General features: G+C 42.2%; 1 protein-coding gene and 1 long non-coding RNA gene across 14 annotated transcripts; one reads left to right on the top strand and one right to left on the bottom strand.

Moving 5' to 3' along the window:
- The first annotated feature begins 288 nt into the window (after window positions 1-288).
- Window positions 289-22,838, top strand: ZNF350 (zinc finger protein 350). 13 transcript variants are annotated; one of them, XM_063720238.1, is made up of 7 exons: window positions 474-553; window positions 1,335-1,687; window positions 8,228-8,381; window positions 12,684-12,869; window positions 18,079-18,205; window positions 18,537-18,632; window positions 20,981-22,838. In XM_063720238.1, exons 4-7 carry the CDS (start codon window positions 12,855-12,857, stop codon window positions 22,333-22,335), a joined length of 1,593 nt encoding a protein of 530 aa, XP_063576308.1. In that variant the 5' UTR covers window positions 474-553; window positions 1,335-1,687; window positions 8,228-8,381; window positions 12,684-12,854; the 3' UTR covers window positions 22,336-22,838. The 13 variants fall into 13 exon arrangements, with proteins under 13 accessions (XP_009231280.3, XP_063576307.1, XP_063576308.1 ...); XM_063720245.1 differs by lacking the exon at window positions 8,228-8,381 and adding an exon at window positions 3,131-3,250; XM_063720244.1 differs by lacking the exons at window positions 1,335-1,687; window positions 8,228-8,381 and adding exons at window positions 2,561-2,603; window positions 3,131-3,250 and having other exon boundaries at window positions 476-553.
- LOC134760734 (uncharacterized) lies at window positions 5,934-20,985 on the bottom strand. Its single transcript, XR_010138661.1, has 2 exons — window positions 20,787-20,985; window positions 5,934-6,398 (listed from the first exon to the last, which is right to left on the bottom strand). It is a non-coding gene; the product is annotated as an uncharacterized LOC134760734 (long non-coding RNA).

Here is a 22,838-nt window from a genome sequence, read left to right as displayed (position 1 = left end):
CCCGTGGGTGTCTGCCTACCTGATGTGTTGTTGCCTTTTCCCTTTCTACCTGACCTGTTACCTTTTCCATTTCCAATTCATTCCCTGGGATACCTACACCTGGCTGCACTGTTACTTGTCTTTTTCAAAACTTTTTTTTTTTAATTTAACAAAGTGGATGGCAAAGCGCTAAAGGCAATTTAGCTGGCCCCATATTTGCCTGATAAAGCCTGAGTCTCTGAAAATCTGCCCCCTTTCGCAAGACTTTAAGTGCCAGGAAACGAGGCGATTTCAGTGACTTCTCATCTTTCCTGGCCGCTGGCTCAAAAACCCGCCACTGCCTTCTGTGCATCCGATTTTCAAACATGGCTGCCGTCAGGAGCCACGGCTATGGGCGCGGCCATTTTACAGAGTAGGAAATGCCGTAAATGCGGTTGTCCTTGCTCTTTTAAACATTTAGGTTCTACTCGGCCGCCGTAGGTGGACCATAAACCCGTGCGAGGACTCCAGAAGTAGGAGCAGTTTACGGAAGTGTAACGTTGAGGCCCTCCTTGTGGATCTGGAGAAAATAGAGGTCAGTGTGTGGTTTTGTCCCGGAAAGTTTTTTGTCCCAGTTCAGGTTTTGTCTCAGTGGAAGGTTTGGGAGATCTGAGGACGTGGTGTATCCTGGACCGCCTAGTTTTTGGCAGGAAGACTGGGGAGCGTCGGGGTGTAGGCATTTGGGAGGTACCTGGTGGGAGTCTGTGATCCCCCTGTCTGTGGTCCGCGTGCCTTTGGTGTGAGTACAATGACTAAGGGTCTGTAGTGATCAACGACCGTGTCCTGTCAAGGTATGGATCACTCTGCTTGTAAAGGATGGAGGTGGAGATTAGGATCGATGCGGCGTCTGCTTTGGGTTCCGGATTTAATTTGGGACTCAGTGATGTTGGAGTCTGGGAGGATGTCCATCGCTGGAGAGTGTCTGGTCCGTGGTTCGGATGAGTAAGAGGCATGGGGCCAGTGTCTGTGGTACAAAGGCTTGTGAGGGCTGAAGCTTTCGAGACTTTGGAGCCCTGGGTCCTGGGTTGAGGTTCGAACCTCGGTTACTGGGGCAAAAGGCGACACAGCCCCCAGCATTAGTTCGAAACCATATATCTACTCTTCTGATCCTTGGGGTGGCTATTTACAGATCGGGGGGTCAAGTTCAGTCATACCCTCCGATTATATATTGTCTATGGCTGCAAAGGCAGCGGTTGAGTTGTGACAGAGACCTCGTGGCCGGCAAAATCGAAAATGTTGCCAACCTCTGCATTCACTTCTTTTATTTTTTATTTATTTTTTATTTTTTGAGACGGAGTTTCACTTTTGTCTTCCAGGCTGGAGTGCAATGGCGCGATCTTGGCTCACTGCAATCTCCGCCTCCCGGGTTCAAGCGATTCTCCTGCCTCAGCCTCCTGAGTAGCTGGGATTACAGGCGTGCGCCACCACGCCCGGCTAGTTTTTGTATTTTTAGTAGAGACAGGGTTTTACCACGTTGGGCAGGTTTGTCTCGAACTCCTGACCTCAGGTGATCCGCCCGCCTTGGCCTTCCAAAGTGCTGGGATTACAGGCGTGAGCCACCGCGCCCGGCCTTCACTTCTTAATATATAGTGACTGTTTCTTGACCGCCTTATATTCACACTTTCTTAACAGAATCTCCATTTCGTGAAGTATTCATCCCAGTGGCAAGGTGACCCAAATCCCAGTTTCTTAGTAAGGCCTGGTTGGTCTTAGCCAATCTTGCTGGTTCCAATTGCCATTGCTAGTGATAGGTTTGACATGGAAATGAGCTTAGGCGTATGGTGCAATTCTAGCCAACTGTGTGTGCGAAAATCTGCCTGGGAGTTTCTGAGGGAGCATTTTCTTTTTTAAATATGTAATTTCTTGTATCTCTTTTTCCATGTTCGTGATGATATTGCCTGAAAATAACCTTAATTTTCTGTCTTACTTTGTAATGCTTATAATTCATTCTTATCTTAATGCATTGGCTCAACTTTCCAATACAAAGTAGGAAAATAGGATGTTAGTGGACGTTCTTGTTTGGTTGCCCACCTATAAAATTCACCCGTTGTGTTGTCTGGAGTTAACACCTTTCCTTGAGGTAAACTGTTTGGTATGGTTGATCTCTTCCTTTACTTTGTTAATTCTTCTAGATTTATATATTTTAAATGTACAATTTATCATGGCAGCGATATATGTATAAGCAGTCATTGCCCAGGTCAAAAAATAGAATATGGTCAGCACACCAGTGGCGTTCTGTGAGCCTTTTTCCATCCTCACACCGTAAAGTATTTTAGGCTTTTCTTTATATAATTAATCATTGTTTATCATTGTAGTTAATACAGTTTTGCCTATTTTAAACTCTGTATATCAGTGGAATTGTACATCATTCTTTTTTTGTGTCAGCCTTCTTCTACTCATTATTGGTGAGGGTCTCTCCTGTTGCATCTGAGTATATTTTCTTTGCTCAATGACAAGGATCAGGCAAATTTACGTAAATATTTTAGGGCTTGCAGGCTACATATGGTCTCTTGCATATGCTAATTTGCTTTTTGTTTTACAGTCTTTCAAAAATGTAAAAAGCATTCTTGCAGGCTGGGCCAAAGGTATAATAGGTTTTCTATCACATTCCATTATGTAAAATATAGCAGTTTTTTCTATTATTAATTACATTTGTATTATCTAAAGCTTATATTATTAAGAATAATGCATCTATGAAAATTTGTGTAAATGTCTTTTGGTTCATATGTGCTCTCATATGGGGGAGGCAGAGATTTATACCTAGATGTGCACCTCAGAGTAAAATTGCTGCTTCATAGGGTGTGTATAACCTCAGTCTAAATAGATGTCAAACTGTTTTCTAAAGTGGTTGTACCACTTAACATACAGTTCCCCTAGCAGAATGTAGTTTGCTTTATAGGGTGCTTTATGTGGCCTGTTTAAAATATCTGACCATACCCTAATAACATTGAGAGATTCTCCTATATTAATGTTCTTTAAAGCTTTATTGATATGTTTCTACCATTGAAATTGACAGTCGATTCTAAAATGGTTTTTGTGTATGTTGTGAGGGGGGTTTTAACTTTCTGTCCCCATCCCCAGTACCATTTATTGATTTTTTTTTTTTTGATAGAGTCTTGCTCTTGTCGTCCAGGCTGGAGTGTAGTGGCGTGATTTTGGCTCAACTGCAACCTCCGCCTTCTGGGCTCAAGTGATTCTTGTGCCATGGCCTCCCGAGTAGCTGGAATTACCAGCAGGTGCCACCTTGCCTGGCTAATTTTTGTATTTTTAGTAGAGATGGGGTTTCACCATGATGGCCAGGCTGGTCTCGAACTCTGGCTCAAGTGGTCCACCTGCCTGAAGGGGGCCTGCCCCTCCACACCTGTGGGTATTTTTCACAAGGTGGAATGAGAGACTGAGAAAAGAAATAAGACACAGAGAGAAAGTATAGAGGAAGAAAAGTGGGCCCAGGGGACTGGTGTTCAGTATATGGAGGACCCGCACCGGCACTGGTCTCTGAGTTTTCTTAGTATTTATTGATTACTATTTTTACCATCTTGGTGAGGGGGATGTGGCAGCACTATAGGGTAATGGTGGGGAGAGGGTCAGTAGGAAAACATGTGAGTAAAGGACTCTGTTTTATAAATAAGTTTAAGGAAAGGTGCTGTGGCTTGATGTGTACGTAGGCCAGATTTGTTTGACTTTACACAAACATCTTAGTGTAGTAAAAAGTAGTATTGCCACCAGTATGTCTCACCTTTAGTCATAAGGTGGTTTTCTCCTATCTTAGTAAATAGAATGTATTAGAATGTATGATTGGGCTTTATACCGGGACATTCCATTCCCAGGGAGGAGCAGGAGACAGATGGCTTTCTCTTATTTTAACTGTAAAGAGGCCTTCCTCTTTCACTAATCCTCCTCAGCACAGACCCTTTATGGGTGTTGGGCTGGGGGATAGTCAGGTTTTTCCCTTCCCATGAGACCATATCTCAGGCTGTCTCAGTGGGAGGAAACCTTGGACAATACCCAGGTTTTTTTGGTAGAGGTCCTGTGGCTTTCCGCAATGCATTGTGTCCCTGGGTACTCGAGACTGGAGAATGGCGATGACTTTTACCAAGCATACTGCCTGCAAACATATTTCTAACAAAGCACACCCTGCACAGCCCTAAATCCATTAAACCTTGAGTCAATATAGCACATGTTTCTGGGAGCACAGGGTTGGAGCTAGGGTTGCAGATTAACAGTATCTCAAGGCAGAAGAATTTTTTTTCGTACAGATTAAAATGGAGTTTCTTATGTCTTCCTCTTTCTATATAGACACAGTAACAGTCTGATCTCTCTCTTTCCCCTACACCTTCCTCAGCCTCCCAAAGTGCTAGGATTACAGGCGTGAGCCACGGCGCTCTCAGTGCCATTTATTGAAAAGACAGCTTTTATCTACTTCCCTGTAGTGCTATCATTGTCATTGAGTCTCTATATGTGCTTAATTCTGCTTATAAGGATTTTATTCTGTTCCTTTGTCCTATTTGCCTATTACTGTACTAATATTGTGCTGTCCTAATTAAAGTAGCTTTATAAGTCCTCATAACTGATATGGCAAGTCTTCTAAGTTTTTTTTCAAACTTTAAAAAAAAGTTTATAGCTATTTAAACTTTTCATTATCAGTTTGGGATTGTGACTGTGATTTCATTGAATCTGTAGATTTGGGAGACTTGACATTTTTAAATGCTTTGTTTTCCAACCCATCTTTATAGTACATCTTTGCATTTATTTAAAACTGTTAAAATTTATCTCAGATTTAATTTTAAAAATATATTGAGTTCTTGTAAATGATATCTTTTATGTCAACCTGAAAGAGGAAACTGCACAAAATACAATTTTAAAGAGTTTACTTGAGCCAAATTGAGGACAGCTGCCTGGGAAAATACTTTCAGGTTGCCTTGGTAAGTGCTCTGTTAGGATTTTCTTAGAAACAGGTTTTAAAGGCAAAAGGGAACAAACCGTGAGCTGACATAAAGTTGTTTGGCAAGAATTCTCATTGGTTTACAGAAATAATATCAATTAACAATTGGCTATACATTGTTAACTATGGGGTTTTATGAGTTATGATGTCCAGTGAATGGCATTTTATGGCTACTCGGTGTGAGTTAGTCTAGAGCCTACATAGCAAGTGGCTTTAAGAGATAATTATTTAGCTTCGGGGGAAATGAGATGTGACTATTGTCACATTAAATTTTTGTTAGTTTTTAATTTTTTCTTTTTTTTTTTTCAGGGGAACCCCTATCAGAAAGACTGTTGTCACATTTTAATGCCTCTCTAGACCTGATAACTTGAAGAGAGTCACATTCCTCAGATAAAAGATTCATTTCTTTCTCATTTATAAATTTTATTTTGTTTGTTGATGGTCTGTTCGTTCTGTCAGTTACTAGCAGAGGTCTGTTAAAGTCTTTTAGTCTGAATTTTCTGTTTCTTGTTTTTGGTTCTATTTTTTGCTGTATACATTTCAAGACTGTTGTTAGGGGTATACATACGGCGTATTTCTATGAATGAAGAGCCAAATTGCACCTCTTTTCAGTGAGCATTGTTTCTCTTTCTCTCTGATAATTCTTTAGGATTTCTGGTCAGTTTTGTCTGAGATATAGTTATAACATATTATCTTTGGTTACTCTCTCTGTGGCATATTGTCTCCAACTTTTTATTCTCAAACTTCCCCTATCATTTTGGTTCAGACATATCAACTGTAATAACCGCATGTGGGGAGGCCGAGGCGGGTGTATCATGAGGTCAGGAGTTCAAGGCCAGCCTGACCAAGATGGTGAAATCCCATCTCTACTAAAAATACAGAAATTAGCCAGGCGTGGTGGCGGGCTGTAACCCACATGGACCTATGGGACTGAACAAATGGGGGCGAACGCGGGAATAAAGAGACAAAAGAGTATATTTGGAAGAAGGGGTCAGGGAGCACCTTGCCTCTAGTGGACAAGGGCCCTGAGCTTTACACAGCCCTCTGTATTTATTAGGCACAAGAGATAGGAGGGTGGGGGGGTGGAAGAAGGGGTCAGCTTCTCAGTTCAGAGTAGCCTTGCAAGACTGCATTCTCTAGATGTTACAGTAGATAACCTCTAGATAACCTCGGTGCCAGGGAGTGATTGCCTCCAGCAAACCTTCTGTCGGCAGGAGCAGTGGTGAGTTTGCTCACATCCTGTATTCATAATAAACAGTTTGCTGTTTGATCATATAGCCTCCAGTGGAATGCTGAGTTGGTCATTTCCCATGGGGCTTCATGTCCCACGGGGCTTCGGCTGCCTGCATATCCCCCTGTTTATGAATTAATTGAAAGAATGTAAGGCTGGGCTGGGCAGCTCTCATTCTCCAATTGGCGGTCCATCCGATTTTACAGACTATAAACAGAAGACAGAGACAAAACAACATTATTCCAAGAACTACATATAAGATGTTAATGTGGTGCCTTAGATAGGTCCAAGGGTTAAGGTTCTCCAGGCCTTCCTGGAATTCGGTCCAGTCTTCTAAAGAAGGCTGAAATTCTTGAGTTTGCCTATTTAAATCAAGAATTTTGTTTTGTAATTCACCATTATCACAGGTGATGTTGGATATGAAAGCTCCCTGCAAATGGGCTTTCACAAGTTCCCACAGATACTCACTTTGGTTATATTCTGAGTTAGTTACGCAAATATGGGTGTGATTAAAATGACAGCGCAATTGCTGCTGCAACTGCAAGCTTTGTACTTGTTCCCCTAACCACAGAACCGTGGATTTTAACATTGCCACTTCAGTTTGTAACTCAGTGTTAATTTTATTCTGAAGTAGCCTCGCTTGGTCAGCTGTGCATGTCCAGTTCTCTACCTACCGGGCTGTTTGAATAGAATTATGCAGAGTTACAGAAGATATCACAACAGAAGCTATTAGTTTGACCAAGGAAACAATAGCAAAAATTATGCCTAAGGCTCTACGGACACAGTGAGTAAGCTGAGTTAGAAGAAGTTTTACAAAATGCAAAGCAGGTGTGGTAGCCCAAGGCTCAGACAGATTAACAGGAATCCATAGCCCAGGGATGCAACCAAAAATATCAAAGTAGACATATTATGTGTTCGCAATGTGCTATGATTAATGCAGTGATATAACTGGCAAGATTTACAGGTCAATTGGGTGTTGTTTACCTGAAGCTGGTCCTTCTTAGCTGCCAAAAAGGCATAAGGATTAAAAACACAAACTGTAAATTGAGTGGTGCTATTCTTTACAAATGCAACATTAAGACTCTGTTGCTTACTATTGCTATTATTAGATAGTGTTCCAATCCAGATGTTGCCATTCATAAATGGGAGTGCCGCCTTCCATATAGTTTCTTGAATTGGTCCTTTCCTCCCCAGATAATGCAACTGAGGAAGAGGTGGGCTAAAGCCTGCTCCATGCCAAGCAATCTGAGCAGCAGACTGGGATTGGATTCTGGTGTTGTGTAAAGAAGAAGCATTAAAAGCTTGCCACCAATGCCAGTGAAGTTTGTGCCATGATTTCTGACTTTCACCTTTTCCATCTAATTGACCTTTAGGTTCCCAATCCACAATGTCTCCAGTTGACATATATTGTTTACTAGCCAGTGGATCAAGACACTGGGTCCACGGAGTGGGGTAGGAACTATTGAATGGAATCCATTCTGTATAATCAGCACAGTTAGGGTGATTGGACTGGGAATGGTTGGTTAGCACACCAGTTACATTAATAGAACCAAGACTTAATAAGTACATAATTTTTCCATAGTGACTCAACCATGTTTGAGCTTGAATTGTAAGACAGCTATGGCTGAGCGATGTCTTTGTGGTGATACACAAAGGGAGTCCTTCCAGTGGAGCGGTATAATTAATGACATTGTTCTGAGAGTCTGACTGTTCTATGTCAGAGGGAGTGAGGGGTCCTGGAGCCCACTCTCCCTGATCGTGATAAATCTCAGGAGGAGTGAGCTCCAAAGTATAGGCCATACTGCTGGGGGATTGGGAACATATGCCCAATATGTTTTTGCCTGTGCACAGGGAAAACGTGGCGCACAGGACATTATGGCTAAGATGGCCAAGAACGTGGAATCAGGGGTTTTTGCCTGTCCCTGACACTCCAGTAGTTTCTCAGCTTCCTGCGTGGTTTTCTTGAGTTGTCCCCAGGTTATGGGGGTTGATGTCATCGTGACTCTGGTTGGCCTTCTCTCCATCTTTGCACTCAGGCTCAGCTGACTCATAGCTTGTACAGGAGGGACCGGGCCCATGGTTGGCCACCGTGTGTTTCTCCAGTCTCCCATTCCGTGGTCGCACGCACCTTGAGGGCACCCACACGGCTTGTCCATCTCCGTAAACACACAAGCATACCCTCTTCCCCAGGTCAGTAAATCCACCGGGCCTTTCCATTGTCCTCCTGCTGGGGATTTCCATAACACTTTCAGGCAAACTGCTTTTTTCCTCTAACACTTGCCAATGTCTTTCTGCTGGAGTCTTAACCATCCATACCAGGAGTCAGAAAATTTAAAGTAAATAAGGCTAAATGTAGTTTTGATTGAGGTGGTAGTTGGCCTCTTATACCCCCTTTTTGTCTTTTCAACATGCATTGTAATGTTTGATGTGCCCATCGTATAGATATTACTGACACATCAGCTCCCGTATCCATAAACCCATAAAATTTCTTTCCTTTAATTTGTACTACACAGGTAGGTCTATTAGAGGCTATGGGTTGGGAAAGATAGATTTCCCGTGTAGTTGTGCTCCCAAACCCTTTATTTCCTTGTTTCTCTTTTCATGGGGAAGGGTGTAATTCACAGGGAATAAGCAATAATGGAGCAATATATTCTCCCAGTTCAAAAACCCAAAGATCTTGTGACATTAAAACTACCTGAATTTCTCCTTCATAATTGGAGTCAGTCACTTCTGGGACTACAGTGATGCCTTGCAAGTTAAGGCAGCTTTTACCTAAAATTAGTCCTGTGTACCCTGTCAGTAAAGGTCCCCAAATACCCAAATAGGTTTGTCTCCCCTAACTAATGTGATTCTTTCTCTGGTGGGTAGATCTAATCCTGCACTTCCTGGTGTTCCTGGGTTGAGGGAATCAATGTGCCTCCAGGAACCCATCCCTGAAGTGGGGTTGTGGTCTGCACTGGGAATGCCCTCATTGTTCGAGGGGTCCGGGTCCAGGCCCCCATCTCGTTTACCGACGGGGTGCCATTCTGATGAAATTTTGAGCAGCACTGGGTAGCCCAGTGATTTCCTTTGTTACGGCGAGTACAGAGTCCTGGTGTTTTTTCTGCTAGGGAGTGAACTGCATTGTAATATCCTTTCTGTCCTGAGATCTGGCGGCATTCCTTTTTTAAATGTCCAGTTTTTCCACAATTATAACATTTTCCCATTTTAGGGTTTGACCCTTGGCTCCTTTTAGATTAGTTAGCTGCTAAATTAGCCATTGCTTATGCTAACTTTGCAGATTGATGAAGCTCAGTTCCTACATCCTGACAAGCTCTGAGAAAATTTCCCAAGTTTTTTGTACACCTCACTGGTGGCAGTGCACGTTTACAATACACGTTTGCATTCTCAAAAGCCAAAGTTAAGGTTAGCATTTCTGCAGCAACAGTATGAGGAATCTGACGCTTCACTGCCTCTTGTAATCTTGTAAGAAATTGTGCATAGGGTTCCTGCGACCCTTGCATGATATGTAAAAAGGACTGTACTGGGACTCCCTCTTCAGGATTGTGGCCCAGGCGTGTTTAGCGGCCTGTGCACACTGCTGATAAGCAGCATCTGGGAGTGCCATTTGACGTTCTACGTCTGAATAAGGGCCACGACCTAACAGCATATCCTCTGTGATGTCTCCGTATCCAGCAACACGATTCTGTTTAGCCTGGTCTGCATACATTTCTTGCCAATTTAAATTCCATGTCAGATATGCACTAGCGGACAAGCAAGTTCGCGCCAAGTGTCTCACATCGAAGGGTAAAAAACGCATAGCACCAAACACAGATTCTAGCAATCCTAAGGTCAATGGGCTCTTTATGCCATTATTTACCACTCTCGCTTTTAATTCCTTCAACAACTTATACTCTAGTGGGGTGTGTTCATGAATAACCTGCTGTGGATTATTTGGATCAGGCCTTATGGAAATAGGAAAAGCACAATGTCCTAAGGGCTCTCCAGCTATGGCAGCAGAGCATTAAATTCTTTGTATTAGGGTTTCTATTTCTGCCACCGAAGGAGGCAGTACAGATGTTTCTACAACTGAAGGAGGCGGTATAGGCCAATTTTTATCCTCCCTCTCCTGTTTTTTATTTTTAATTGGAGCTGTGGGTGGGTCAACAGATTCTTTCAGATCTTTAGATTCAGCTTGCTGTCCTGCTGAATAATAATGAGATAATGGCAGAAGTACAGTACGAACTAAACTCCAAGTGGAGAAAACAGAAGAATCAACTTTAAGACCTTTTTGATGAGCCTGTTTTAATCCTTCTCCTGCTGTATCCCAATTTCCACATCAAGAGTGCCTGCTTGTGGAAACCATGGGTTATGTGTAATAACCTTTTGTGGCTTTTGCAGGAGGTTACTGTCTGCGAATTAACCTGAGGTCCAGACTGTCTCAACAGAACTTTAAGCAACTGCACATAATGTTTTTCTTCAAGAGACAAATTCTTTCCCTTGTTACCCTGATTCAGAAAACTTCCCAGTACTTCTTTAAAGCAGCGCTCCCAGTACCTCTTTAGGGCACTGACCTTATATATGCTGCCAGCAGACTCTTCCCAGGGTCCCTGTTCACCTTGTCCATTTCAGTTCCTCTGCTCCAGCAGACCTTCTTCATTCACGTCCTTGAAGTCCCATGTTCGGATGCTGCTCGTTGGGCGTCCTTGGAGTCCCTGTTCTGGGTTGCCATTTGTAACCTGCACAGACCTAGGTGGACTAAACTAAGGGGGTTGAACACGGGAACAAAGATGAGACAAAAGAGTATATTTGGAAGAAGGGGTCAGGGGGCACTTTGCCTCTAGAGGACAAGGGCCCTGAGCTTTACACAGCCCTTCATATTTATTAGGCAAAAAAGACAGTGAGAAAGGGGGAGGTGGAAGAAGGGGTCAGCTGCTCAGTCCAGAGTAGTCTTGCAAGACTGCATTTTCTAGATGTTGCAGTAGATAACAGCGCCAGGGAGTGATTGCCTCCAGCAAACCTTCTGTCAGCTGGAGCAGTCATGAATTTGCTGACATCCTGTATTCATGATAAACAGTTTGCTGTTTGATCTATAGCCTCCAGTGGAATGCTGAGTTGGTCACATCACACGGGCCTTCGGCTCCCTGCAGCAGGTGCCTGTAAACCCAGCTACTCAGAAGGCTAAGGCAGAGAATTGCTTGAACCTGGGAGGCTGAGGTCACAGTGAGCCGAGATTGCACCATTGCACTCCAGCCTGGGCGACAGAGTGAGACTCTATCTCAAAAATTAAAATAAAATAAACCCCAGATGTTATTGGATTTTAATTTTTAATCATTCTGACAGTTTTGAGGTATTTATATTTAATGTAATTAACTGGAATCCATTCTCTGTTTTTACTTAGCATAAAATAGTTAATGTAATGTAATTTTCTTAGTACATTTTATTTTAAAACAGCTATGTAAATGCATTGTATTTGCTCTTTTTGTTCTCTGTTTTTGATTCTCTTCTTTTGGATGAATTTCTTATTATTACATTTCCCCCTTTTGTTGGCATTGAACGTACGTACTTTAAAACAATTACTAGTTTGTGGTTTTTTTTTTTTTTTTTTTTTTTTTTTTTAGACAGAGTTTCGCTCTTTTTGCCCAGACTGGAGTGCAATGGCACAGTCTTGTCTCACTGCAACTTCCATCTCCCGGGTTCAAGCAATTCTGCCTCAGCTTCCGGAATAACTGTATTTTTATAGAGATAGGGTTTCACCATGTTGGCCAGGCTGGTCTTGAACTCCTAATGTCAGGTGATCTGCCCGCCTCGGCATCGGAAAATGCTGGGATTACAGGTGTGAGCCACTCTGCCTGGACTTACTAGTGTTAATTGTAACTAGAGATTACACGTAGTGTGCAACCTTTGTCATATTCTTCTGCTAATTAGCACTTTTCCATTCTACAGAAACCTTAGAGCACGTCAACTTTATTTACCACCTAATTTATCCAGTAAATTATTGTGTATTTTAGCCTTTTATGTATTTAAAACCTCCTAAAATATTGTCAGTACTGTTTTTATGACAATGCTTATGATTTGCCCAGTACATTGGCTTTTAAACCGAAGTACATGTCCTCACAGGGTGTATGTACAAAGACTTTTAAAGAGGTGTGGGAGCACACATGATTTAAAGGAAAACAAAGACCAGGTCCTCTCCTTGCTGATTGTCTCTTTTCTAAAACTAATCTGCCTAAGAGTTCACCATCTCCTGAGGCATGGTGCTGTGGTGGGTCTCATTTCCTACATGCCTTCACAGTCCTTCCCCGGAAACGTCCCAGAGGAAAGGCATACCTCCACCACATTAAGGATCCTAGACATTATTGGCCACAGGTATAAAATCCTGTGGGGCTCCAAACAAAGGTATAGTTAACTATATTGGGGGCATTGCTTTAAGATGAGTGCCTAGGAGCAGTGACGGTATCTGGGCCTAGAAAAAATGTACCACTTACATTGAATTTGCTCTTCAACCCACAGGTTCTGACTCCTCAGGAGCAAAAAACATAACCTGAAGAGGGAGGAAGTGGATTTGGGGTTCACCATTTCTAGGGGCACACTTGATTGAAGACTGAGACTTCTGAAGAGAAGGCCAGAAGATACAAAGACAGACCATCCCAGTTGAATGCTGTCTTCCAAGAACAGAAGAAAATGATCCAGGCCCAGGTAACTGACTTTTGGTTTGTTTTATTCTTTCCTTTGTTCCATAATAGATTTGTAGAAGCCTATAAACATCAATTTCACTAATATAAAAAGTATAAATTTCAAAAAGCAGGATCTGGAGAGAAATAAGCTTAGTATTTAAACTCAATATCATGCAAAATAGTAGGATAAGGAATATAACGTTCATAGCATTAACACTAAACTAAGAATTTTGTGACACTGTGCATGGCTGGAGGATCCTGTGGGTTATATTAGCTGTCAGCTTGCATCTAATATCTCTGACAGGCAATATCACAAGAAAATCATAATTTACATGGTATGTCCTGTTTTTGAAGATAAAACAGATTACTTCCTGGGGGTTGCCATTATTTCATGGCACTTTGGTCTCAGGAAATTTCTTCAGTGGTTCTTCCTAGAGTTGATGTGGTGGATTGTGTCCAGATCGTAAATTCAGATGCAGGTTTCCTGTAGCTGTTTCTTGAAGGACTCCTTATATACTGCTATGGACTAGACTAAGCAAACTCAGTAAACACAGAGACCAACACAAATTAATTTCAGCCTTGTGGCAGTCTGGATTTAACTTGGAATAAAATCTAGACATCCTAGGAATATGGCAGGATTCCAAGACTTTCAAATGGTTCTCAATGAACAGATAGCCGAACTGGTGTTTGAATATGGATTTGGAGACAGGGAGTTGAAATTGATATTGTCTGGACAGGACTTGGATTGGAGTTTACAGATTTCCTTTAGACTTTCACCTTGTAGAAAATGCCAAGTCCTTATTGTACAGTAAATAATTGAACTTATGCAAAGGGAGTTTTGGCCTTTGTCTTCAAGCTAATGGAGGGTGAGCTCTGGGCTTCTGGAATGTCTTGCTAATGGTAGTGTCTTTGTTTGCTTGGGTCCTTTGGCCATTGGACAGCCTAAAAATATGATCTATGATAGATTTGTGATCTATGATAGGTCAGAAACTTCCAGAAAAACTAGATGCTAAAGTTAAAACCTGACTTCTGGGAGGCTGTGGACCTAAGATCAGCCACATAGGTCATCTGTGATTGTGTCCCAGTAAAATAAGAAAGTGCACATATCAAAAAATAAGTTTCAACTTGGCGCGGTGGCTCATGGAGGCCGAGGTGGGTGGATCACGAGGTCTGGAGATCGAGACCATCCTGGCTAACACGGTGAAACCCCGTCTCTACTAAAAATACAAAAAATTGGTTGGGTGTAGTGGCAGGTGCCTGTAGTCCCAGCTACTCGGGAGGCTGAGAAAGGAGAATGGCATGAACCCGGGAGGCGGAAATTGCAGTGAGCCGAAATGGTGCCACTGCACTCCAGCCTGGATGACACAGCGAGACTCCGGCTCAAAAAAAAAAAAAAAGTTTCTGGCTGAGTGCAGTGGCTTATGCCTACTTTGGGAGGCTTAGGCAGGAGGATTCCTTGAGCCCAGGAGTTGGAGACTAGCCTGGGCAACCTAGTGAGACCTTGTCTATATTTAATAAAATTGAAGAAAAGAAAGAAAGAAAAAGTTTTCATATATTTTCTTCCTAATCCACTTCTGTAAATGGTTGGTAATATTTACTTCCTGTCACTGTATCTGTTTGTGGATCTGTGTCTATATATGTATTAATAAAAGCATGAGTATATATGAATCTGTAGATATAAACATATACATCCATTATGATATACACATATATATATTTTACATGATAGAATCATATTTCAAAGAACATAGCAGCCAACTTGAAGGGACTCTTCATTGGCCTAAGATGCTACACTTTGAGCATCCAAAGACTAATGATTGCAAATGATTGAAGAACATTAATTATATAAAATTCCATCAGTTTATAGCTATACTTGAAAAAATGCATTTGTCACCATTGGGGGTTAGGAGAGAATCAAGTATTTAATCTGAAAAATGATAAAAGATCATAAACATGTTTTGTGTGTGTGTGTGTGTGTGGGGCGGGGGTGGGTTGACTATGAGTTTATTTTTTACTTTCACTTTTCTGCTTTTTTCTTTCTTCCTTTCTTCTTCTTTTTTTTTTTAAATTGAGATGGGGTCTTGTCATGTTGCCCAGGCTGCTCTTGAACTCCTGGGCTCAAGCGATCCTCCTGCCTTGGCCTCCCAAAGTGCTGGGATTACAGGCATAAGCCACTGTGCCTGGCCCTCTTGGTAATTTTGTATTACTGACCCTCACTCTGTTCCTTGGCTGTAAATTCCCACTTGCTTATGCTGTATTTGGAGTTAAGACTATTCACCCTCTACCACTGCAAAATCCCATTACATTTGTCTATATACCTATCATAATGGCCCTGAATAAAGTCTTCCTTACTGTGCTTTAACAATTCTCATTGAATAATTTTTTAAAACATGTATAGCTTAATTAAGGAGGTGAGATTCCAACGCCTTTGCCATATTCTTCTGAAAAGAGATAAGTCATTAGGCCAGTCCATGCTCAAGGAGAGGGTGTAGAGCACCCAATTCTGTCCCTGTTTGGGCACCACTTGTAACCCACGGACCTAGGGGGACTGAACACAGGGGGGCGAACACAGGAATAAAAGACAAGAGACAAAAGAGTATATTTGGAAGAAGGGGTCGGGGGTACCTTGCCTCTAGTGGACAAGGGCCCTGAGCTTTACACAGCCCTCCGTATTTATTAGGCAAAAGAGATAGTTGGGGGGGGGGGTGCAGTGGAAGTAGGAGTAAGCTGCTCAGTCCAGAGGAGGCTTCCAAGACTACATTCTCTAAATGTTGCAGTAGATAGCGCCAGGGAGTGATTGCCTCCAGAAAACCTTCTGTCGGCAGGAGCAGTTGTGAGTTTGCTTATGTCCTGCATTCATGATAAAGAGTTTGCTGTTTGATCATATAGCCTCCAGTGGAATGCTGAGTTGGTCACGTCCCACGGACCTTTGGCTCCCTGTAAGTGGGAACTACATAAAGGTGTGAACACTGGGAGGATGGAGTTCATTGAGCCATCGAATCTGCCTGCCATGGATCTGTCATGTAGTAAATTATTTTTGAGTGTGGATTGAGGTAGGACTCTCACTTTACTTTTTTCCAAATAGATAGCTATCTCACATAAATAATTTAGAATGGGTAAACCAACCAGGATTAAGTACTTGTATCATCTGCCAAGTGTGTTCACTGGCCTCTTTAATAAAATGAGTATAGAGTGTACCTTCTGCTGTTCCCTGGGTCTTCAATGACTCAATTTCCCACCCAGCAGTATCCTTTAAAGCCATCCTGCATCCTGAGACAGGAGATTGACAATTCATTGATAAGCAGTCTTAATTGTCACTATTACAGGGCTGTAGGTCCTTTGCCAGCCATGCCTTTCAGTCCTAAATGGTCTTCAGGGTTGGGCTGTGTTGTCCAAGAGCTGAGGACCTTACATTTATTGTTCCAATATTTATTGGCTATAATGATTTCTGTGGCGCAGTCAGCTGTCAGAAAATTTTGTCTGCTTTGTAGGTAACCTGTCATTGGTCTCTGGATGCTTTTATAGTCTCCCCTTTGTATCTGGTGTAATTTAGTTTCAATCTGTTGTGTCTACGTGTAGACTTCTTGCTTGAAAACTTGTTGGATTTCTTGAGTTTGAATTTTGGAGTGTTTAATCAGTTCTGAAAAATTTTCAGTTGCAGATCTTTGGATACTGTTTCTCCATTACTTGATTTTCTCCTTCTCCTTGAGAAATTATCAAACTCAAGGAGAAGGTCACAGGAACCCTCAGTTTATAATTAGTCCATCAGAAAAATAGGAGGCCTGGATTTGTGATATATTGTTGGCCCTCCATATCCATGGCTTCCACATCCATGGATTCAACCAACTGAGGATTGAAAATATATATATTTTAAGCATCTGAACTGAGCACATACAGACTTTTTTTAATGTCATAATTCCCTAAACAATGCAGTATAACAACTGTTAACCTAGCATTTACATTGTATTAGATATTATAAGTAATCTAAAGATAATTTAAAGTATATGGGGCTGGGCACGGTAGCTCACTCCTGTAACTCCAGCACTTTGGGAGGCTGAGGTGGGTGGATTGTCTGAGGTCAGGAGTTTGAGACCAGCCTGGCCAACATAGTGAAACCCCGTCTCTACTAAAAATACAAAAAATTAGCTGGTTGTGGTGGCAGGCACCTGTAATCCTAGCTACTCAGGAGGCTGAGGCAGGAGAATCGCTTGAACCTGGGAGGCGGAGGTTGCAGTGAGCCAAGATTGTACCATTGCACTCCAGCCTGGGAAACAGGAGCAAAACTCCGTCTCAAAAAAAAATCAGCCAGGTGTAGTGGCACATGCCTGTAGTCCCAGCTACTTGGGATGCTGAGGCAAAAGAATTGCCTGCTCCTGGGAGGCGGAGGTTGCAGTGAGCCGAGATTACGCCACTGCACCCTAGCCTAGGAGAGAGAGTGAGTCTCCATTTCAAAAAAAAAGAAAAGTATATGGGAGGATGTGCATGGGTTACATGCAAATCTGCAAGTACTATTCCATTTTATTTTATTTTATTAGAGACAGAGTCTTGCTCTGTTGCTTAGGCTGCAGTGCAGTAGCATGGTCATAACTCAGTGTAGTCTCTAACTCCTAGGCTCAAATGAGCCTCCTGCCTCAGCCTCCCAAGTAGCTGGGACCACAGGCATTCACCACTGTGCCTAGCTAATTTTTTAATTTTTTGTACAGATGGGATCTCATGTTGCCCAGGCTGGTCTTGAACTCCTGGGCTCAAGTGACCCTCCTGCCTTGGCCTCCCAAAGTGCTGGGATTACAGGTGTGATCTACTGTGCCTGACCAATACTGTGCCATTTTATATCAGACACCTCAGTATCCTCAGGAGGTCCTGGAACCAATACCCTACAGATACTAAAGGATGGCTGTATATATGTCTTTCATCTGCATGTATATAAAATAAATATATGTACATATATTCATATATATGTACATATATAAAATATATAAATATGTTGTTTTTAGGTTAGCAAGATTTAACTTCTACACTTTATAGAAACTTCCAATTGGGTGAATGGAGGATGATTGAATATACAATTACAGAATATTATATTAGGACTTTACTTCTTCCACATTGTATTAAAAAAAAAGCTATTTGGTATATGCACACAGCCTGTAGAGTGGAAATGAGCAGAAAAACTTTAGCATTTCTTCCACATCATCAAAAAGACATCACTTTATTAAACAGGACTGTTATTACAGGAATCCATAACACTGGAGGATGTGGCTGTGGACTTCACTTGGGAGGAGTGGCAACTCCTGGGTGCTGCTCAGAAGGACCTGTACCGGGACGTGATGTTGGAGAACTACAGCAACCTGGTGGCAGTGGGTGAGGACAGCTGCCCTGTGTTACTCAGAGGGTGCCCAGTCAGTGGCTTTCCTTTCTCAGATGCCTACCTCTTTGGAATGCCTGCAGTACTCTGAAGTGGTAGATTCTCAGATCCTTCTCTTGCTCCCACACAAGATGGTGTAATCTACCCTCTTGTGAGAGAAAAACCTTGATGTTACAGATATGAAACTAAACTTTCATAGTTTCAGATAAGAAACTAAATTTTACATATTTTAAGAAACTCAAGTTTCTTAAAATGTAACATTCTTCCTTCTTGACATTGCCAGCCCAATTTGATATGCCTAAGTCCTCTATCATTTCCCATGAACAGGGTATCAAGCCAGCAAACCGGATGCACTCTTCAAGTTGGAACAAGGAGAACAACCGTGGACAACTGAAGATGGAATCCACAGTGGAGCCTGTTCAGGTGAGAGAACCCACAAGGCAGAAGGCTATGGAAGTCACATTCTAGTCAGTCAGAGAATGCAACACAGCTGTGAAGGGGGTTTGAGGATATGTAAACAGTTCCTCTACTCATCTGTCTCCCAGTGTGAGACCTGTTATTGTTTGTAGGAATTGAGTTAAAACAACAACAACAACAACAACAAAAAAACTCTTTATCTCCTCAGAGATCTGATTATTTTATCTACATATTTTTTGTTTGCCTGCATAATTTTCTTCTTCCTCGGGTTTCAAATATTTCCCTTCTTCATGTCGTTCCACCTCTCTTGTTACAAAATTCCACCTTCCAGGCCTCTTTCCACAGAGGAAACTTTGAAGTCCTCACTGTTTTCAGACTCCCACCCCTTTATGCCCCTTGGCTAATGCTGATCTCCCCTCCTAAAACCTCCCCTGTGTTGGATGTGGCTTCCTCAGGGTAAACTGGGCTTTTACTGTGCCTTGGCTTCCTTTGCTTCTCTTTTTCCTTATTCTTAGGTTCTCCAAAGGCCCCGTTTTCCATTTTCTCATCTGTGCCCTTCACTCTTCAAAGTTTCCTTCATTCTAGTAAGTTAAACTCCTTCCGCTCCCTGGAGGAGAGTCCCAAACTGACATCTCCCTGTTGTTATCTAACACAGATTTTAGTTCTGTGTAATTTACTTCATGGCAACTCTCTCCTGAGTTCCTAGTAACTGCAAGGGACTAGAATCAGCTTTCCTCCAAGAAAACCGTTAAGTTTCGATTCTCGTTTGTTCCTGTACATCCTGAATCTCGGCCATCTGGGCATTACCTGCCTGAAGAGCTCTCTTCTTTAAAGGTCTCTGCTAGTCATGATGAATCTCTAAGTAAAAAAGTCATTTTTTTTAACATCCTTCATTCTCAACTCCCGCCTACTTCCGTTTGGTTCCTTTCTGTATTTAATAATTTGCTTTTGTTTTTTTCTCCATCGTATTCTGATGACACCAAGTCCCAGTAAACCATGTTACCTGTCAAATTTCTCGTTTCTCGTTATATCTGTGATATAATACCATGTTGCTCACAAAGAGATTTCCATCCTCTTTCCCAAACCCTCCCTGGTGTGTTCCACACATATGATTACTTCCCTAACTCATTCCCTTAAAAATTATTCATTATTATTATTTATTTTTATTAATTTATTTTTTTTAAGACAGAGTCTTGCTCTGTGCCCAGGCTGGAGTGCAACGGTGAGAACTTGGCTCACCGCAACCTCCGCCTCCTGGGTTCAAGCGATTTTTGTGCCTATCCCCAACACTAGCACCATACCTGGCACATGGTGATCATTCAGTAAGAGTATGTGGAATAAATAAATCTGTTCTTTGGATGAAATGGGCCTCCAACCTCTGGTCTGCTGGTCACAGTGAATTGCTTGTATTTTAAGGTCTGTTTTGCAAGGCACATTTAGAAAGCAGCCAAATCTGTCTTTATTATTAGTGATCTAACCTTGTTTTTATGCTAACTGCTTTCACCTTTTAGTTTGTTTATACTATTATTTTTTGCCAATGTGCAAGGAACATTAAACATGGAGTTTTATTTACACTCAGGTCATAGGGTTATTACTAAGAGACACCTCACATCAAGGCATTAAAAAAAGAATGCTTTGGGGCCGGGCGCAGCGGCTCACACCTGTAATCCCAGAACTTTGGGAGACCAAAGTGGGCAGATCACCTGAGGTCGGGAGTTTGAGATCAGCCTGGCTAACATGGTGAAACCCCATCTCTACTAAATTTACAAAATTAGCTGGGTATGGTGGTGCATGCCTGTAATCCCAGCTACTCAGGAGGCTTAGGCAGGAGAATCGCTTGAACTCAGGAGGTGGAGGTTGCAGTGAGCCGGGATCGTGTCACTGCACTCCAGCCTGGGCGACAGAGTGAGACTTCATCCCCCCAAAACAAAAAAAACAAAAACAAAAAATACTTTGGCCATGAGCCGGGATTGTGCCACTGCACTCCAGCCTGGGCGACAGAGTGAGACTCCATCTCCCAAAAACAAAACAAAACAAAAAATACTTTGGCCGAGCGCGATGGCTTATCTGAGGTCAGGAGTTCGAGACCATCCTGGCCAACATGGTGAAACCCCGTCTGTACTAAAACTACAAAAATTAGCCGGGCATGGTAGCAGGCACCTGTAATCCCAGCAACTTGGGAGGCTGAGGCAGGAGAATTGCTTGAACGCGGGAAGCAGAGGTTGCAGTGAGCTGAGATCGCAGCATTACACTCCAGCCTGGACAATGGAGCGAAACTCCATCTTAAAAAAAAAAAAAAAACAAATTTTCACCCCAAATCAAAATGATAGAAATCTTTGTTCTTTTCTTTCTAGACATGTGGAAAGTTGATCATGTGCTGGAGCACTTGCAGAGTGAAAGCCTGGTGAACAGAAGGAAACAATGTCATGAACATGATGCATTTGAAAATATTGTTCATTGCAGCAAAAGTCAGTTTCTGTTAGGGCAAAATCATGATATATTTGACTTACATGGAAAAAGTTTGAAATCCAATTTAGTTAACCAGAGCAAAGGCTATGAAATAAAGAACTCTGTTGAGTTTACTGGAAATGGGGACTCCTTTCTTCATGCTAACCATGAACGAGTTCATACTGCAATTAAATTCCCTGCAAGTCAAAAACTCATCAGCACTAAGTCCCAATTCATCAGTCCCAAGCATCAGAAAACACGAAAATTAGAGAAGCATCATGTGTGCAGTGAATGTGGGAAAGCTTTCATCAAGAAGTCTTGGCTAACTGATCACCAGGTAATGCATACAGGAGAGAAACCCCACAGATGTAGTCTATGTGAGAAAGCCTTCTCCAGAAAGTTCATGCTCACTGAACATCAGCGAACTCATACAGGAGAAAAACCTTATGAATGCCCTGAATGTGGCAAAGCCTTTCTCAAGAAATCACGGCTCAACATACATCAGAAAACACATACCGGAGAGAAACCCTATATATGCAGTGAATGTGGAAAAGGCTTCATCCAGAAAGGAAATCTCATTGTACATCAGCGAATTCATACAGGTGAGAAACCTTATATATGCAATGAATGTGGAAAAGGCTTCATTCAGAAGACTTGTCTCATAGCACATCAGAGATTTCACACAGGAAAGACGCCCTTTGTGTGCAGTGAATGTGGAAAATCCTGTTCTCAGAAATCAGGTCTCATTAAACATCAAAGAATTCACACAGGAGAGAAACCCTTTGAATGTAGTGAATGTGGGAAAGCCTTTAGCACAAAGCAAAAGCTCATTGTCCATCAAAGGACTCATACAGGAGAGAGACCCTATGGCTGCAACGAGTGTGGGAAAGCGTTTGCGTATATGTCGTGTCTGGTTAAGCATAAGAGAATACACACAAGGGAGAAACAAGAGGCAGCCAGGGTGGAAAATCCTCCTGCAGAGAGGCACAGCTCATTACACACCAGTGATGTCATGCAGGAGAAAAACTCTGCTAACGGGGTGACTACACAAGTGCCTTCTGTGGCCCCTCAGACATCATTAAACATCAGCGGCCTCCTTGCTAACAGGAACGTAGTCCTTGTGGGACAGCCAGTGGTCAGATGTGCAGCCTCAGGAGATAACAGAGGATTTGCACAGGACAGAAACCTTGTGAATGCAGTGAATGTGGTTGTGCCTTCTGTGATCAATTATGTCTTATTTTATGTTACAGAAAACCCATAGGAAGAAAACTCAGATCTGTGTGGAAAAGGGTTGAGCAAAAATTTGTAGTTCATTATGTGGCCGAAAAGCACACACTGAGAGAAAATGTATAAGGCTGAGATAGCCTGATAAACTCATCCTATTTAAATGTATGCTGTGATACACAGGCAAAATCTGATGTTAACCTAAGCACATACACAGCAGTTGCTCGATTGTCTCAATTAAATGAGTAAAGGAAGCCCAAGTACTTTTAAGTGGAGGAAATGAAGTACTGTGAATTTTTAAAAGAGATGAGATAATTGGTGTTGGGAGTGTTGCAGTAAAGCCTCATAAGGGGCGGTTGGTGGGAAAGGGCTGATACTGGAATGGTGGAATGTGGGACACATATGTGTCAATTCAGTTTCCTTAGATCAGTGTGGAGGGTTAACTGAAAACCAGGACCATAAACTTTCAGAACTTTGTATTACGCAGAGGGATCTGTGAAACTAGTCAATTTGTTTCATTAAACAAATATTTTAAAATTA

Source organism: Pongo abelii, chromosome 20, assembly GCF_028885655.2.
Source record: "Pongo abelii isolate AG06213 chromosome 20, NHGRI_mPonAbe1-v2.0_pri, whole genome shotgun sequence".
NCBI classification, from domain to species: domain Eukaryota; kingdom Metazoa; phylum Chordata; class Mammalia; order Primates; family Hominidae; genus Pongo; species Pongo abelii.
This window is presented reverse-complemented; position numbering and strand designations above follow the sequence as displayed.